General features: G+C 42.2%; 1 protein-coding gene across 3 annotated transcripts in view; it reads right to left on the bottom strand.

Moving 5' to 3' along the window:
- The window catches only part of GK (glycerol kinase), a 95,102-nt gene that overhangs the window by 7,349 nt on the left and 69,073 nt on the right, over window positions 1–18,680 (bottom strand). For 2 of the 3 annotated variants that reach the window (XM_088454190.1, XM_088454189.1), the window contains 8 exons: window positions 14,795–14,875; window positions 14,496–14,574; window positions 14,309–14,405; window positions 13,348–13,432; window positions 12,448–12,568; window positions 11,860–12,003; window positions 11,132–11,218; window positions 2,014–2,100 (listed from right to left, as the gene is read on the bottom strand). In XM_088454190.1, coding sequence (XP_088310316.1) covers window positions 2,014–2,100; window positions 11,132–11,218; window positions 11,860–12,003; window positions 12,448–12,568; window positions 13,348–13,432; window positions 14,309–14,405; window positions 14,496–14,574; window positions 14,795–14,875 — 781 coding nt within the window. The remainder of the gene's footprint in view (window positions 1–2,013; window positions 2,101–11,131; window positions 11,219–11,859; window positions 12,004–12,447; window positions 12,569–13,347; window positions 13,433–14,308; window positions 14,406–14,495; window positions 14,575–14,794; window positions 14,876–18,680) is intronic. The other variant, XM_088454191.1, reaches the window with a different exon arrangement.

The raw sequence follows: 18,680 nt of genomic DNA, 5'->3' as shown, positions 1-18,680 counted from the left end.
TAGGAAAAAGTGTTCTTACAGCCCAATCAATTAAATCCACTCATCCATGCATCAATAAAGAAATGTGGCCTGTTAGGGGCACCCCAAAGAGAGGATGAGAATTAAATAACGAGACTGATAATATAATTAAGGCTTAATTATATTAAGTACATTTTAAATCCATTTCCCTTCTATGTACTCCCCTTCTGCATCCACACAATGCAGCATTCTTATTTTCCATTGGTGAAAGCCGTGCTGTAGCTCATTATCTGACAGCTGCCTCAGCAGCTCTATCGTTTTCTTCTTCTTTACCTCAGTAACCAGTGATGTGCGGTCAGGTGAGGCAGAGCCTTTCCTGTATACTCCAGAGTTTTGACTATAAAAATAAGAAAATATTATAAATCTCTTCTTTGCATTATTCTAATAATTTTTATAGTCAAAACTGTGGAGTAAAAAAGTGTAAGGCAGGTGAGGCTCTGCCTCCCCTGTCTACCTATTCCACACATCCCTGATCAAAACACACCAAATTTCCAGCACTATATACTGCTGCACCTTTGTATAATGCCCACATGTACCCTCGGGTTCATATATGCATCTGTAAATTTGGCTCTGATACTAGCCAGTGCCTCCCCAGCCACTTACCTCACCACATGTCACTGTCAGTAACTGATGCAGATTTGACTTAGGGAAAAGAAAGAAGTCACACAGTGCTAGGTCTGGCGAGTGTGTAGGGTGTTCTAGCACTGCAATCTGTTTCTCGGCCAAAAACTGCTTCACAGAGAGAGCTGTGTGCCATTCAAAACACATGTGCAAGTGACATACAATATGCCCTGTAAGCCTCGTTTAGCATATGGAAAGATTCGGTGGGTATTTTATTCAATTTAACAAAAAATGTTTAGATTTTTATCTACATTTGAAAGAAGCATTTTACGACACACGTGTTAAACACAACTTCTTCTAATGCTGTGGGACAGCAAACTATATGTGCGAGAGGGGTGAAACTTTGAAAACCGTTTTGGGTGAGTCCAAGGTCAATGTTCCCCCACTCCCTTTTAACTCACGCAGTATGGTTTATTTTTTTTAAAGTACAGTCTCGTTATTTAATAGCCACATCTCGTATGTGCATTACCCAGAGGTAGAGAGGAGCAGAAATTTAAAACTGTTCTGCAAAAAATGTGTCTGTTCCCTCACTTGGCCATAAAATTAGGCTTCTTTTATCAGTAGAATTTGGCTTTTAGTGTCTCACCTGCTGCTCCGAAAACCATATAGCAGAATTAACCGGCAAAAGATGATAAATTCTCTAAAATACAATGTGGAATGGCAAAAGGGGAGAAGCAAAAGTAGAACTCAAGATTGTATGGCTGGGAACTTCCATCCTCTTCTAAATAGCATGCTACGATGCAAAGCGCCATTTGTGAAAATTGTAATTGCAATGTTGCTTATGTCTACTATCCTATTACCTCTTTCTTTTAGAATTCATATGCTCTGCAGTTGTGGTTCTGCTGCAAATGCTCCTTTAAATATTAATTCATGCATAATTAAGGCCACATTATCGATTGATACAATATGCTACCTCTAGAGTAACTTCCAAAAGCTACATTTCCAAATGTTTTTAAGTTAGATTTAATTAACAGTAAGCTGTCCTAACTTTATATAACGACTGTAGTAATTATTAGAAATGTTCCACGGATTATAAAGAACTTTTTGCATTTGCAGTAAATTGAATGTGGAGGACAAGCTGGATTTTAGCTACATTGTACCCAGTATCTGACAAAGGAGCTTGATTGTATTTCTGCATCACAGATTAATAGATAAATAGATTCCTTTCATATTAATTTCTACATGGTATTTGATCTTATGGCACCCCCATGTGGTAACTGCACATTATTACATCTTGTCTTCTAGTGGTGAATATAGTGAGTATGGAAATAGATATATGACATTGTCCATGGAAATAAATGTTTATCGTGTGCTACTTACATCAGAAAAACACAGAGCTTGAATGGGGATCTAGTGAGAATAATAAAAACTAACCTGTAATGTACTTTGCTCCGATTAAGATTACCATGCTACTCACTATATAAAAACCCAGAGGCAGACTAGAGAAGATACTAGAGTCACCTGTAGACATCCAGCGCAATGGGATTCCATTCAAGCAAAACAGAAGGGGAGAAATATAAAAATTGGATAATTGGTGATAGGAATCAACCAAGATCAACAGAAGAAAAATGACAAACAATAACAATTAATAAAACATGATCAAGCCTTCATTACAATATACATAAGCAAAACAAAGCCGCATAATCAACATAAACATCTCACATATGCCAGATATCAACAAAGATGGGTTCTTTAAAATAGAATCACCTGACAAAGGCTCATTCTTCCCGTCAGCTTTATGGGTCACCAAATAAATGTATCTGAATCGTTTCTCTCTTTCTCTTTTTGTTACAAGCAGAGAAGTTTAATTTAATTAAACTGGATGACTTATGCCATATAGATTATTTGGGCCAATAAAGCATAGATGTAAAGTGTGGTAACAGTATTTACTACATCTAGAGTAGTATACAATGATTTGAGTTAGGAGACCTAAATTATTTTAATAACAGAAGGAATGATTGGCAAAGACCAGATTATAAACCAATTTGCAACAAATACAAATGCAGCCTGTGTTATTTTGTCATCTTGTAGAATTAATGCATATGGCATAGTGCCCATTACAATCTGATGTAGTGTGGGTATTGCATTTAAGAGTATTCATGCACAAATTTCCATAGCTTAATTTAAAGTGGATTGTCTGCATTAAAAATAAAGAATCATAAAAGCAAGTGATTATATAATCTCCTAAAGCAAGAGTCTAGTTACAGGAAGGCCCTAACCACTCCCTCCTCTCACTGGCTGGCAGACTTCCAGACACACCCTCACTTCTGTCTTCTCCCCCAGCGATGTTAGGAAAAGGACGTTACTTCTAGGAATGGCCATCAGTGCCATCGGTGGTTAACACTGATTAAATGAAACCGTCAACAGGAAACCACCAATGGTTTGCACTCACAGATGGACATCCCTGCTGTTTGCAATGGCAGGAGACGGGTCAAACAGGGAAGGGGCGTGGCTTAGCTCAGCCCCCCTGTGCGGAGTAAAACCTTTTTAAAAAATGCTGGGCTGCCAGTAATGGTGGAGAACCAACAAATCTCTGCTATCAATCACAAAACCATCAACCATTAGTGGCAAACCATTGATGGTTGATGGCCATCCCTGCCTAGTTCCTCCATGTCAGCTTCTGCAGCCAGGTCAACCCGCACCCTGCTGAGAGGAGGGTACAGTCCTGTCCTAAAAGCATTTCCCTTCCCCCACTGGGGATTAGGGAAATAGAGGAGAAAGACTGACAAGGGGTAAGAGACAAAGATAAGAGACTGGCTGACTTCAGAGAGAAGGAGGGTGAAGGTGGGCACATATAAGAGACATGAAGGTGGCGGTGACAGAAATGAGAGATAGGGAGAAGGGGGCTGAAGGGGACATAAATGAGAGGCAGAGAAATGGGGGGGGCACATAGATAAGAGATAGGTAGAAAAGCCCTGCAATGTCGTGTATGATAGCTAGCGACCCGGCATAGGACGTGTTCAAAATACAATCTATAACATTTTGATATGGCAAGTTGCCCTTTGTTATGGTCTGTGACTCAGGGCAGAGTAGTGACCACATTTTTCTTAAACCTGGCAATCAAAAACTATTAAGATGAAGTACCCAGCTATCTTTTCTCTGAGCTAGAAGACAGACGATCTCATTTATGATACACAGCACAGAACGGTTTCAATCTGCTTCATTGCACTTAGATAGTCCACCCCATGCATATCAAAATTAATGCCTATGTTCCACTCTTGGGAGATGGCTCTGCAAACTAGAAGTATGCCCAAAGACAGAACAATCTATAGAGACACACTGTGCAAAATTTAAATGTCATATCAAAGTAATCTACCACTTTAGAACCACTCCTTTCACTAAATTAAATTTTTTTTCTCTCTTAAATTACTGCTCAGTTTAGTCTAAATTAGGGTTTGAATTAATAATGACCAATATGGATCATTAGGACTCTTTATTACATGGTAATGGTGTTTTACATTTGGCAAAATATACTTATGATTATCTCCCTAGTAATGCAACTGAAAGGAACAAAAAGCGACGTAACTTGCCCTGACAATGCATGTAAAAGCATGCAAGGTGTCGAAAGCAAAAAAATTGTTTTTTTTCAATAACAAAAGTTACATTCACTACCAAAAGAACCAAGAAACATTATTATTCCCTCCATTATCCTAGGTGATTTTAATATTTCTATTGACATTCCCACAGAATCCTCTGCAGCTAAACTCCTTACCCTCACCTCTTCATTTGGTCTCGCCCAATGGACCTCTTCACCCTCCCATGTGAGTGAGCACTCACTTGACCTGGTCTTTACGCACCGTTGTGATATTTCTGATTACTCCAATTGCCCATTCCCCCTCTCTGACCATCACCTTCTCTCTTTTAACCTATCCCTCTCTCCTTCCCCTCCTCTAACTCCTAAGGCTACCATTACTAAGCATAATATTGAGGCTATTGACACTGTTGCTTTTTCCTCCCTGCTGGACTCTCTTCTCTCCCCTATCATTTCTCTCTCCTGTTCTGAACAAGCTACTTCCCTGTACAATTCCTCCCTTACTTCTGCTCTTGATTCTGTTGCTCCAGCAATAACCACTCACCCTCGCAGATCCACACCACAACCCTGGCATTCCAAATGCACCAGAAACCTACAAAAGTGTTCAAGAATTGCAGAGCGTCAGTGGAGAAAGTCACGCTCTAAGGCTGACTTCCTCCATTTCAAATTTATTCTCTCTTCCTACAGTGCTGCCCTGTCTCTCTCCAAACAAACATATTTCAAGAACCTCATCTCCTCCCAGTCCTCAAACCCCCGGCGTCTCTTTGCCACTTTCAACTCCCTACTCTGCCCTTCCCCTCCTTGCCTTCCCTCCTCGCTCTCTGCCCTCGACTTTGCCACCTACTTTACATCTAAAATTGACTCCATACGTGAGGACATCATATCCCATCAGACCCTCAGCACACCTCCCCTTCTGTCTCACCAACTCTGACATCCTTCTCCCCTGCTTCTGGAGAGGGTCATGGCCTCATCCGGTCCTCCCCTCCTTCCACCTCCCCTCTTGACCCTATCCCTTCCCGTCTCCTCTCCCACCTGTCTCACCTCCTTAATCTCTCCCTATCATCTGGCACTGTCCCTTCTGCATTCAAACATGCTCTTGTCTCCCCCATTCTTAAAAAACCTATCCTTGATCCTAACATACTTTCCAACTATCGACCCATCTCTCTTCTCCCTTTTGCTTCCAAACTTCTTGAGCGTATTGTCTACAACCGCCTTACCACCTTTCTTTCCTCCCACTCCCTCCTTGACTCATTTCAATCTGGCTTCCGATCTCTCCAATCTACTGAAACTGCCCTCACGAAAGTCAGCAACGACCTCCTTGCTGCCAAATCCAAGGGCCACTACTCTCTGCTCATTCTCCTTGACCTCTCTGCTGCATTTGACACTGTAGACCACCCTCTCCTCCTGCAAATCCTTTACTCTCACGATCTATGTGACACTGCCCTCTCTTGGCTTTCCTCCTACCTCTCTGATCGTTCCTTCGCTGTGTCCTCTCATGACTCCTCTTCCCCTCCACTTCCACTAAAGGTAGGAGTTCCCCTGGGTTCTGTTCTTGGACCTCTCCTTTTCTCCCTATATACATCCTCTTTAGGTGAACTCATTAACTCCTTTGACTTCCAATATCATCTCTATGCAGATGATACTCAAATTTACCTATCCACCCGAGCTCACCCCTGAGCTCCTTACCCGTATCTCCAACTGTGTCTCTGCTGTCTCTTCGTGGATGCCCCAGCGCTTTCTTAAACTTAACATGTCTAAGACTGAGCTGATCATCTTCCCACCCTCTTCCACTACATCACTTTCCACAATTTCATTATCTATTGATGGCACAACTATCTCCTCTAGCCCCAAAGTGCGCTGTCTTGGAGTTATCCTAGACTCCTCCCTCTCCTTTAAACCGCACATTCAGCACCTCTCGCAGTTCTGCCGTTTTCACCTAAAAAATATCTCCAGGATTAGACCCTTCCTCACCCAGGATGCCACTAAAACCCTCATCCACTCACTGGTCATATCCAGATTGGGCTACTGTAACCTTCTCCTAGCTGGCCTCCCAGTCTCTCACCTCTCTCCACTACAATCTGTTCTTAATGCTGCTGCTCGGCTCATCTTCCTCTCCAGACGTTCTACATCTGCTTCCCCTCTCCTTCAAGCCCTACACTGGCTCCCCTTCCCCTTCAGATGCCAATTCACTGTTCTTACATTCGCCTACAAAGCCCTCACCAAATCCTCTCCCGCATACATTTCTGACCTTCTCTCCCTTCACACTCCCGCCCACTTCGCTCAACTAATGCATGCCGCCTCTCTTGCCAACTGATTACTTCCTCCCACTCCCGCATCCGAGATTTTGCCCGTGCTGCTCCCTACCTTTGGAATGCTCTCCCTCTCCCCATCAGACTCTCCACAAATCTTCAAACGGGCTCTCAAGACCCACTACTTCATCAAGGCCTTCCAGCACTCATCCTAACCCACCTCATGCTCTTTCCTTCCTATCTTCCCCTTCTGTGTCACGCCTGTCTGTCTGCCCCTCCCCTTAGAATGTAAGCTCTCACGAGCAGGGACCTCTTCCCTCATGTGCTTCTCTTTACATTTTCTTCTACTCTCTACTCCCCATTAGGGCACCTAACACGTGACTGCCAACTCCCGGCTGCTTATTGTGAGTGCTTTAATCACTATTTCAGCAATGTATATAAGTTGTGTCCTTGTCCTGCACTGTAATGTACTGTAAGTTACTTGTTTCTTGTTCATTTATTAGTTCTATGTACTATGTAACGCGCTGCGGAACACTTGTGGCGCCATATAAATAAAGGATAATAATAATAATAATGACTAGAATGAACGCATTTATTTCTTCTATGGATTTAGATGCTGGTCTTGAAAAAGAAATAAAAGGGTGTAGAGAGCTTGTGTCACAAACAAAAACCCTTTTTATATTGATTGTTGAATTTCTGTCTTCAGTAGGTAAAATGTTCTAAAATAATAAATTTCTTATATACCTGTATAACTTTTATCTTCACTTCTATAAACAATAAGAATATAACTAACTTCTAAGATTTTTATGGAAGCGCCTAAGTGGTGATTGATTTGCACAATATTATGTTTATTAAGAGGACACTTTAAGTTGATGATTAAAATCCTCATCTAAACATAAATAGCCTTTATTCATATAATTCCCAATAATTAAAAAGTAGTGAGATGCAGGACTGGGTATGCTGAGAGGAGATTTCACCGATTTATATTGAAAAAAGTTCAACTTATTAAATAGTCTTAAGCTGGCCACACATCTAAAGATTATCTGTCCAACCAGCCAACTAGTTGATTGGTTGGAATGAAAACCTGGTAAGGAATGAATGTAAATGACAATCAGCAATTTGATCCCAAATGCCGGAAAATGGACCAAAACTGTTGTTTGAACAAATAGTTTAGATCAAACATTTAACAAACTTGTCTGAATGACCATTTTCATCTGTTTTCTGGCATTTAGAAGCAAATTGCTGATCATCAGTTACTCCCATACGTTACCAGATTTTCATTCCAACCAATCAACAAGTTGGCTGGTTGGATGTAAGTTGTTCTAGTGTGTGGCCAGCTTTACTCTGATGCAACAGCTGAAGTATTGGACTTATTTCCTTTTTCACTTTTCTTGTGGTTTAATGCAATCCTTTTTATTAGGCAAGTTGTTTTCAATGCACTCTCCACTTGCAACGCAAGTTTTTCACTCTCAAAAGCAAACAGAAAAGATTTATTTGGCAATATTGCCAAATAAAGGTTATATTTTATTTCTCCATTGCACTCACATTTAATATATATACTGTATAAAAGGGTATATATCACCACAAGGGTGGGTAAGACTCCAGGGACCACTTCCACACAGGTGGCACACAATAACCCTCCTCCAAACAAAACAGAGCTGGAGCTGCCAAGTCTCGGACACTGGTGCTCCTGCTCCTTGGCAAAGGTAGGTTCCCTCAGGTCTGGAACATTTGCTACCACAGGAAGGAGGGAAAAAATGGACACACCTGGGGGGGGTTGTTCATTGGGACCGTCACCATGCTTCTGATGAGGGACCATTGTCCGAAATACGACTAGCAGGTTACATCTGGAGACCACTAAGGGAACTTACCTTTGCCTGACCAAGGAGCAGTAGCACTGGTGTATGAGACTTGGCAGCTCCAGCTCAGTTTTCTTTGGAGTAGGGTAATCATGTGGCACCTGTTTGGAAGTGGTCCCTGGGGACTTACCCACCATTGTGGTGATATACGCTTTTATATATATGTTAAATGTGAGTGTGATGGATAAATAAATTATAACCTTTATTTGGCAATATGGCACTCTATTTCCGGTTTGCTTTTGAGGGTGTGCATTGAAAACATATTGCCTTACAAAAAAGGACTGCATTCTACCACAAGAATAGTGAAAAAGGAGATAAAGTCCAATACTGTTGCATCAGAGTAGGACTATTTAATAAGTTGAACTTTTTATATTGTGGGACATTTTTTTATTGAATTGTATTTATTTGTTGGAGGTAAAGGTGTCTTTCACAGGCTACAATCACAGGTGTTTGTGCAGATTTTAAATAACCTTTATTTTGTTAAGTGTACGGAATCCCCATGGATACTGAAGGCTTGGCGTAAAGGCTTGCACAAGTTGCTGAAGGCAGGTTAGTAGAATTAAGAAAATACAGATTGCTAGCTAAAGGTTGATAGTAATTTCTAAATGTGCAGATTCAGTCATCAATAAGTAAAGATTTCTGGCATGTCAATGAGATTCTGTAGAATTTCATCTATGCCACTATTAGGAAAAAGATATCAGCTTATTACATGGTCAACTAAAATGCCTGTAGCAGATCAGAGCATAGACCGATCTGTGCGGATGATTACATCTGGAATGTTAGTTATTGTGGGACAGCACTGGAGGGGGTTGTGTGTTTTTTTTTCTCTTATAAAAGGTGCTGGAAAATTTAATCCAGATGCATACTATTATCAAGATAGCTTAACCAAAATTATTACTATGTAAAACCACTAAGCCAACCAGTAACACAGAGACAGAAGGTGAAGGAAGACATGTTTGGGGGTAAAGAGGAGTGTAAGTTTCATAAATGATTCATCTTCCAAGAAGGATATTAAGTAACGATAACACAGTATTGCATCATGTTTTTTATACTAGATATATATTATATATATATATATATATATATATATATATATATATATATATACACACATATATATATATATATATATATATATATATGTGGCACTCAGAGACTTTCAAATGAAGTATGCAGAAGTGAAAAGTTTAATCCATCAACGTTTCGGGACCTCCCGTCCCTTCCTCAGGATGTACAGTACAGAATGTACAGAAGGGACGGGAGGTCCCGAAACGTTGATGGATTAAACTTTTCACTTCTGCATACTTCATTTGAAAGTCTCTGAGTGCCACCTCTATGCGTCATATTTTATATATATATGTGTATGTATGTGTTTGTGTGCTCCTTATGAGTTTGCCATGTGCTTCTATAATGAGAAGTATTCATCTCTCCACCCAGCGCCATAACAAGGCTTAAATACACCCTGTGCTGGCCCGTCATGACATCACAAGCATTAGGTCATGCAGAGGGGATGAGGCTGGCAGCACTGAGGATGCTCCAATCGGCTGTACAGGCTGCAGGGTGCCTGTCTAGAGCATCTACAGAACGCTCCAGTGGTGCTGCAGCAGCGATCCTGGTTGCAGGGTGCCGTTCCAGCACCATGAGATAGTGACTGTGTCGCTCACAGAGCCATGTGCGGCGACACTGGTCGCACACCCCTAGTTACGGCCCTATAGCCACCTAATTTCTCTCTAATCACAGCCCTATGCGAGGCTACTTCACTCAGACCCTTCTGCTTCTGGGTTCATGATAAATGATTTAAGGAAGTGCAACAGCTACAAACAATCAGAAAGAGTGTGATAGAATGAGAGGATTCTCCCATAGTCTATATGGTTACCAGTAGATTAACTGGATGTGAACACAATTGACCTCATGGGACCAAATACTATTCTCTGCAAAGCATTTTTGTAATATGGTGGCACTATACAAGGGCAAAAAAATAAAAATAATAATAATAAATGCATACATTAAGCGTATATATAGAATTTAATGCTGCAGGTTTTGTGTTTTGATTAATACAGAAATCTAGAAAGGTGAGTATTGTCCTCAGTCTCACAGTATTCAAGAGAAAATGACTGTGTTGCGAATCTGGAGCTTATAAACCCACTCAATAAGGGAAGACTAAAAAAACGCATACTGGCATACTAAGTGCAGCTACACATATAGCGGGTAATTACACAGGAAAACTATATTCATTTATATTTCATACCTATAGAACTAGAACCTCGTGGCTAATGGAATCAGCCCCTAAATACTAGCAAGTGAAAGAACTTGTGTAGGTTGCATGTCTTTATTGCCCATTTGTACTAACCAACAGCGAAACATCTGTGGACTGTGCCTAGTGGTAAAACAGATAACCTAACACTAGCAATGTTCTTGAGCAACCCCCTGACCCCCAATCTTTGCCAACACTCTTCCTTCCATGTCCTAATAATGTGGCATATAAAAAGGGTTAGGTATTGGGATGGATGAGAGGACAGATGTCCTGAATTAGACAATTAGCCTTTACATGATCACTAAGAAGAGAATGTGAATGGTATCATATGTGGCACAGGTTCTCAAACTCAGTCCTCAGGACCCCAAATTGTTGGGTGACCTGGAAAACGTGAACTGTGTGGGATCCTGAGAACCTCTGACATGGTATTAAAATATCAATAAAATATTTCAGATGGGCAGTGAATTTAAAAAAAAAAAAATTGCTAAAATTCATCAATAACACAAAACACTTCTTACCATAACAGGTTCATTATTATATATTGTTTATAGATTTAAAAAACATACAGGATAAGAATTTATATAAATGGAACATTTACCATTGCCATTGGTCACAGGCTCTGCACTTTCCCAGTCCATTGATTTAATCACTGCTTTTTTCCATCGAGCGTACCGAAATTCACTTTCTAGAAGGAAAGAGAGAGAGAGAGAGACTGCAGACCTGTTCTCAGCACACTGTGGGAGAGATTTATCAAATTTTGGAGAGCAATAAAGTGGAGAAGTTGCTCAGAGCAAGCAATCGGCTTCTGAGGCTGGGCACACACCTGAACGATGCATCGGCCTGCAAGCCCCCGACAGATCCAATGATTTGGTAATTGTTCTATATAAATGAATTGCGCATACACCCTTACAAATCCGCTGCCCAACATACCTGGTCACATGAACCGGTAGTGACGCCACTGTCGGTGGTTCCTGCGACCGGCATATGGGCCGGTTGGCTGGTCGCCTGTACACACAGGCAGATGTACAGATAGATATATCTGCAAGATATATTGGCATCTGCCGTGCTGACCAGCCAAAGTGATGTGTCTGAACAATGTTGGTCACATATATATCGTATGTACACACAGCAAGATGCACTCAGCGATATATCGTTTGACGGCTGTACAAATGATATATCACACAGTGTGTACCCAAGTCATTTTTGTAGCACAGCCTGTAAAACGACAGTAAAAAGCTGATTGGTTGGTACTTTATCTCTCCCCAAAATTTGATAAATCTCATATATATATATATATATATATATATAGCTAGCTCGGTTCTTTACCCTCTGGATTAATCTGTGGTTCAAACCGTTCACAAGTCACAGCAGTCAGATCACTGGGGCTTAGACTCCAGACACCCACTCCTTCCGCTGCCCCTGCAGCCATAGCTGCTCCTAATGCGGTTGTCTCTGGCATGGAAGGTTTCACTGGAGAAAGAAAGTGGACAATTAAATAGGTGCTTTTGGTAATGAAATAGTGAATAGAGTATGGAAGCCCCACAAGTTATAAAAGTTTGGGTACGGGATGCCGGCTCTTAGGATCCTGGCGGTCAGAATCTAGACCCAGCATCCCGACTGAGCTAGGATACCAATACAGATAGCCTTTAATATAGCAATACTGTATAACAAACTAAATGACAAAGTATTATTTAAGGAAAAAAAAACAAAAACTTGTCACTAGAACGATAATACAGTATTTGAAACAATTCATAGATATGCATATGAAAGGGAATGAGCACTACACAATGAACTTGTGATAGTTTCTACATAAAATCTACCCAGATCCCCTCAGTCACACTGATTGGCCACCTAACTGTACAAGAAGGTAACAAGCATCGGATATATGTCTGCAAAGCACTATGAACAGCTTACCCACTGGGATGCATAGGATGTCAGCCTGTAGCTGCATGAGGATCTTATTGTTAGTCATGCCCCCGTCAACTTGCAGCTGGCTCAGAGGAATCCCACAGTCTTTGTTCATTGCATCTAGAATCTGGAATAAAATAAAAGACTACTAGCAATGCAAAGACTATTAGACACCTATCCATGAGCTACTTCTACTTTTTTGTATGCTGTAACTCCCAGGCTGTGCTTTACTTTATCAGTATGGGCCGCTGCTTAGGTAGGTAGGTAATTTGTAGAATTTCTACTTTCATATTTCTTTCAAATTCTGGTCATTATAATTGATAAGACATTGCATACATATATACATAAGCATTGGTGGAAGGTAGACTACTGCGCTGTATGTACAAAGCATGGACATAAAGACATGGAGACAGGTGTACCATCAGTACCCATGGAGCAGTATAGCACAACCAACTTCCTTTCAGCTACTTTACTGTTCCCTACATCTTTTTATAATAAAATAGAAGTGTTAGCAAATGGAAATTAAGCACAAAGGGTATATTATTATGCTAATCATCATAAGACATCACCATAGACAGGATAAGAAATGCTAAAGGATTCTAATTAGTTTATACCAGTTATACGCCTTCAGACACAGAAAATGCTGTGAGCCAAGTACTGTATTAGTCAGGGCTGAATAGCTGAACTAGAAATGAAATGTATTGACATAGGTGGTAAATGATGATTTAATGCAAATAGAAAAACACATTCATATCTAATTAGCAGCACTATAAACTTAAACAAGAGCTAAATAGAAGACTAGCTCATTTCCTATAACACTTCTAGTAAAGACATTAGTACCTTGTCAGGTAAATGCCATTACCAATATAAAGACAGGAGAGCAGTCCTGGGCTCAGTGTACAGTACCTCTCTGGTCTGGAAACAGACAGCTTCAAGGGCAGCAAATGCAATGTGGTTTTTGTTTGTGAACTGGGTGAGACCACAGATAATTCTGAAAACAGGGAACCAGAAATACAGTCAGTCAGACGAAGCCTTCAAACACTTGGTAACTTGTACTCTATATAGCATGTTACATATCAGCTTTCACCAAATACACATTTTAGTTACAGTGTCAAAAAATGCCAAATTTAAAGAGAAAACTGTATTTAATGTTAATTTAGTTTAAACTACTGTATATACAAATGGTAAAATTAGCAGGGCATGATTAGAGGTATTTTGATGCTTTAATTTTTTTTTAGAAAAGTTTCTAGGAATCACATCATTATTGGGTATATAATACCAATCGGGTAAGCTATTTTGCATGTATATATGAAATTCACAGAAATGTTGATTATTATTAATAATAACAACAACAGCATGTATCTATATAAACCGCATCATACTTTGTAGCAATTTGCGATTGAGGCCAAACCGTTATAAAACAAGACAGATTATAAACATGCAAGACCAGACGGTAAGACGATGAATGAATTAGTGCAGCAACAAGTACACATGCTTCTGATGGGTTCAGCAATGCTCCAACCAGTTACATGGATGAACCATTAGAATAGAATGTGTTTATGCAATAACTCTCTTCACTTGATTACAGTGGAACACGTGTGTTACAAGCGTGTGTATATGAAGTGCATCTCACACAGTCAGCTTCCTAGCTTGAGTGCTTAGATTAGAAACTTGATTTAACTATAAGCATACGAATTGCATGGTACAAATCCCCTCCGCTAGGCAGAATCCTAGCACAGTGGTTAGCATTGCTACCACACACCATTGGGGTCATGAGTTTGATTTCTGGCCCATTTGTGTGGTGCCAGATTGTGTTGGTGCCATAGAAATAAAGCAGTATGTTTTCATACATTGCATGTGGTCATACCCTCTTGCACTGGGCTCCCAGTATGGTGCATATAGGCCTGAAAATGCTGGAACAAAGTAGCAGCCATATGATGTTCCAACTTCAGCAGCCAGTTTTTCTGAAATAAAAGACACAAATGAATGATATAATAATATATGTAAACTATGGAGAAGAGACAAATGATGCAGTGCATATTACAGATACTTACCTACTTCCTCAGTTGTCTTGACAATACCAAGGTTATCTCGCAGCCAGCGCACTACAGCCCCAGCTATTGCAACTGACCCCTATATAACACATTATGAAACGTATAACATTAGGAGAGTGAAACATTTCACCACTTTGCACATATGTACCTCAATATTAATCACTTTGAAATTGAAGCATATGTTTGTTTAAAATTGCTTGCACTTTTGTGGCTGAAAACAAACTACAAATTATGTCACAGCAAATTTTACAGCAAGTTTGTACAGTACATTTACCAAATATAAAAATGCAAAAACTTACTTCAAGTGCATAGCAAGCAGGTTTGTCTCTGCCAAGCTGGTAAGCCACTGTGGTCAACAGGCCATGTTCAGACACAACAGGCTATGTGACAATAAATCACAAGACAGAAATATACAGTTATTTTGTTCACAACCGATGAAAACATACTAAGAGAATACAAAGAGCACCATTTACTGAAATGGCAACATCATTGTTTTTTCTTACTTAATCACAGTAGAGCTCCACTGAACCAGTGCAGTGGCTAAGTTTGATTGCCTTCCCATTGGAAGCGCGCACTCTGCGGGGGGTGTGGGCCACACCGGATGACACCAGCCATCCGAGGGCGTGACACCAAAATAGCAGAGCTGCTCTGCTATTTTGAAGTCATCCCCTTAGATGGTGTCACTGAGCAGTGGTGACGGATCTCTGCCAGGAGAGGCTGGGGGCTGTTCAGCAGCTTCTGGTGCACTGGGGAAGCCCCTAATGTGATGAGACCATCACAAAGCAGGGGGCATCGCTTTGCAGGCATGAGGCCACGCCCTTTTGAGAAGTCTGCATACTGCCGCACTGGGTGTCACCACACATAGTAACGGCACTGAGCCAGTCATATCTGTGCAGTGGCTTCACTGGCAGTGGCTTCCCATTAGAAGAAAATCTACCAATCACACACAGGACAGGTAGTCCCAGGGGGCAGGGCCGCCGTCAGGGGGAGGACTGCGGGTACTGGAATCCCGGGCCCGGACCCTGGCTGAAGGAGGAGGGGGCCCGCTGGGGCCTGCCCGCTATCGGTACTGCACAGCCTGCAGCCCGTGAACAGAAGAAAAAGGGCCCAGCCGCCGGCGCCGCTGTTACCGGCCCCCAACCCGGTCCCCATAAATAGAGGAGGCAGCGGGCCCTCTCGGGCCACTCCTCCACCAAACTACATGATAAACACCCGCCTGCACCTGCCCCCTATGGTCAATAAAGTTTTCTAGTTTGAAGTCGGCGCGCGTGACAACATTACGTCGCACTGCGCCGCTGGAGGGAGAGCCTGGAAGAGGAGCCGCAGATCGAGAGGAGCTGGAGCAGCCAGCGTCTGCAGTGCTGGGGAAGAGGCAGAGAAGGAGGACATAAGGTAAGTGAAATCAAAAGCTGTGCACAGCGGGCAGAGACTGGATTTAATACCCGGGGGGGGTTGGTAAAAAAAAAAAAAAACCGGGCAGAGACTAGGTTTAATACCCTGGGGGGGTAAAAAAAAAAAAAAGCTGGGCAGAAGCTGGGTTTAACAACTTTGGGGGGGTAAACAAAAAAGCTGGGCAGAGACTGGGTTTAACAATCTGGGGGGGTGGAGTGGAAAAAAAAAAAGCTGGGCAGAAACTGGGTCTAATAACCTGGGGGGGGGGCCCTGCCTATTTTGTCAGTCCCGGGCCCCACTATTACTGATGGCAGCCCTGCCAGGGGAGGTGTTTTCTCTCCCTGGGACTGCCAGTCTTGGCTGCAATTAGCAAAGAGAGCGATTCCAATGGAAAGCACTCCTGTGCCTTGCATTCAGACTTAGCTGGTGTTTGTACGCATGTGCACTGAACCTGGCAGGCGCTGGGACAGAGTCAGACAGAACACCAGGACTGAGGGAATGCTGAACAGCAGCCCCTCTCATCAAACAGGGTAGGATCCGCCACTGGTACTGAGGCTTTATAGTAACACAATTGAATAAACCATCCGTATAAAATTTATTCTGTGATGGGTTTAGAACGCTTTGTTTGAAATATAGATTTTAGTCTCATATTATAAAATGCTTTATATGGAAAAAATATTGGCTTACATTATCCATCAACAAATAATAATCACATAAATGACTGATAAATAAAATTCTATTTATGAAGTAAAAAATGAACAGCCAGACATGATCACTGTATACAGGGCCGAAACTAGGATATCTGTCACCCGGTGCAAGGCAGCAATTTTGCGCCCCCTCCCTTCCTGTTCCTGGAGTTTGTCCTTGCTCCTCAATAAGGCAGTGCACTACTCAGACGTCCCTGGTATAGTGACTTACATTATTCCACACACCATAATGCCCATTACACATTATGTCACACACTGTAATGCCTATTACCAAAGTGCCACTTACATATTTGGCTGACACCATTTTATACCCCACAGTAATGCTTCTAATTACTTTAAAATTACCTGCTCGTTGCCAGGGGGTTTATGCTCGTTGCCATGGGGTTTCATGCTCGTTGCCATGGGGTTTCATGCTCATTGCCATGGGGTTTCATGCTCGTTGCCAGGGGGTTTCATGCTTGTTGTCAGGGGATTTATGCTCGTTGCCAGGGGTTTCATGCTCGTTGCCATGGGGTTTATGCTCGTTGCCATGGGGTATATGCTCGTTGCCAGGGGGTTTCATACTTGTTGTCAGGGGATTTATGCTTGTTACCAGCGGTTCCATGCTCGTTGCCAGGGGTTTCATGCTCGTTGCCAGGAGTTACATGCTCGTTGCCATGGAGTTTATACCCGTTGCCATGGGATTTATGCTCGTTGCCAGGGGGTTTCATGCTTGTTGTCAGGAGGTGTCATGCTTGTTACCAGGTGTTCCATGCTCGTTGCCATGGGGGTTTATGCTCGTTTCCAGGGGGGTTTGAAGGGAGAAGATGCAGCTCTCAGCATCCTCTCCCTGCAGCACCAGCATTCCCGGCACTTCCGGGAACGCTGTGTGCATTGCGCTCTGCTAACAGACACTAGAGGTCCAGTAGGACCTCTAGCATCTGTCTCTTCCTTGGCGGCGGCCATTTTTGGATGGCCGTTTTCAGCAGAGTCCATGCAGACGGCTAGTCTGCATGGAATCTGCTGAAAACGGCCATCCAAAAATGGCCGCCGCCAAGGAGGAGACAGACACTAGAGGTCCAGTAAAGACCTCTAGCATTTGTCTCCTCTTTGGCGGCGGCCATTTTCGGATTGGAGAGTCAGATATTTCACCCCCCCGCAATACCCACCCGGTGCACGTGCACCTCTAGCCCCCCCCTAGTTGCGGCCCTGCTGTATACAAGACCAAGTGACATGAACATATCTAAAACAATCCTGTGAAATACATCCTTACAGTTGGCAAGTAGTGATGTCACTTCTGGAACAAAATAGGCTTCAAATTGGTGTGCAGTGACATCACTAGTATCAGATAACTGATTCTGGAAGGTCTCTGTGATATAATGTGTATCTAACAGCAAGGGCGTACACAAGTAGATAAGATTGACTCAAACAGATAACTTCTTTCATGTCATAAATGTACAGTTGACCTAAACTTCATAACCGGTCTAGAACTCTTTAGTGTCCTCATTGCATACACAGTAGAGCATTAGGATGTCTAAGTCTCTGGATTCGCAGTGCATAGGTAGAGTAGACACAATCTGGTTGTGAACTGTAATCTATGACTTAAGTTCTTGTGAAATTTCTGGGCACAGAACTGTATATAAGCAGCACTGCACACAGAGAAGTCAGAGTTTTGACCGTCAATGAGCTGCTTTTGAAGGAAACATCGTCCCAAACAAATGTGTTTGAGTGATTTGCAAAATTTTGGCATGGGAGATGGTCCCTGGGCCAACCTGTGTCCACCATCACTGACAACAACGTTGCTGTCGTGTGGGCCATAGTAGAGGTGGAAGCCAGGATGACCGTGGCCCCGTTAGAGAAGGAGATCGGCCTCTCCTTAGGGATCCATTAGCTCGATACTCCTCGAAAAGCTTGGTCTGATCAAGTATTCTGTACGCTGGGTGCCCCATCAGCTGACTCGAGTTACTTGGAGCTGCAACATGCTAGCCAGGTTTGTTGGCGGCTGCTCAAACTGTCTGGGATATTAATCAGTAGCGATGAATCCTGGATATACAGTTTAGACATGAGAACAAACAACAGTCGGCCTAGTGGACCCCAGTTGGAGGTG

This window comes from Taudactylus pleione, unplaced genomic scaffold, assembly GCF_031769625.1.
Source record: "Taudactylus pleione unplaced genomic scaffold, aTauple2 ptg000609l, whole genome shotgun sequence".
In the NCBI taxonomy this organism is placed as follows: domain Eukaryota; kingdom Metazoa; phylum Chordata; class Amphibia; order Anura; family Myobatrachidae; genus Taudactylus; species Taudactylus pleione.
This window is presented reverse-complemented; position numbering and strand designations above follow the sequence as displayed.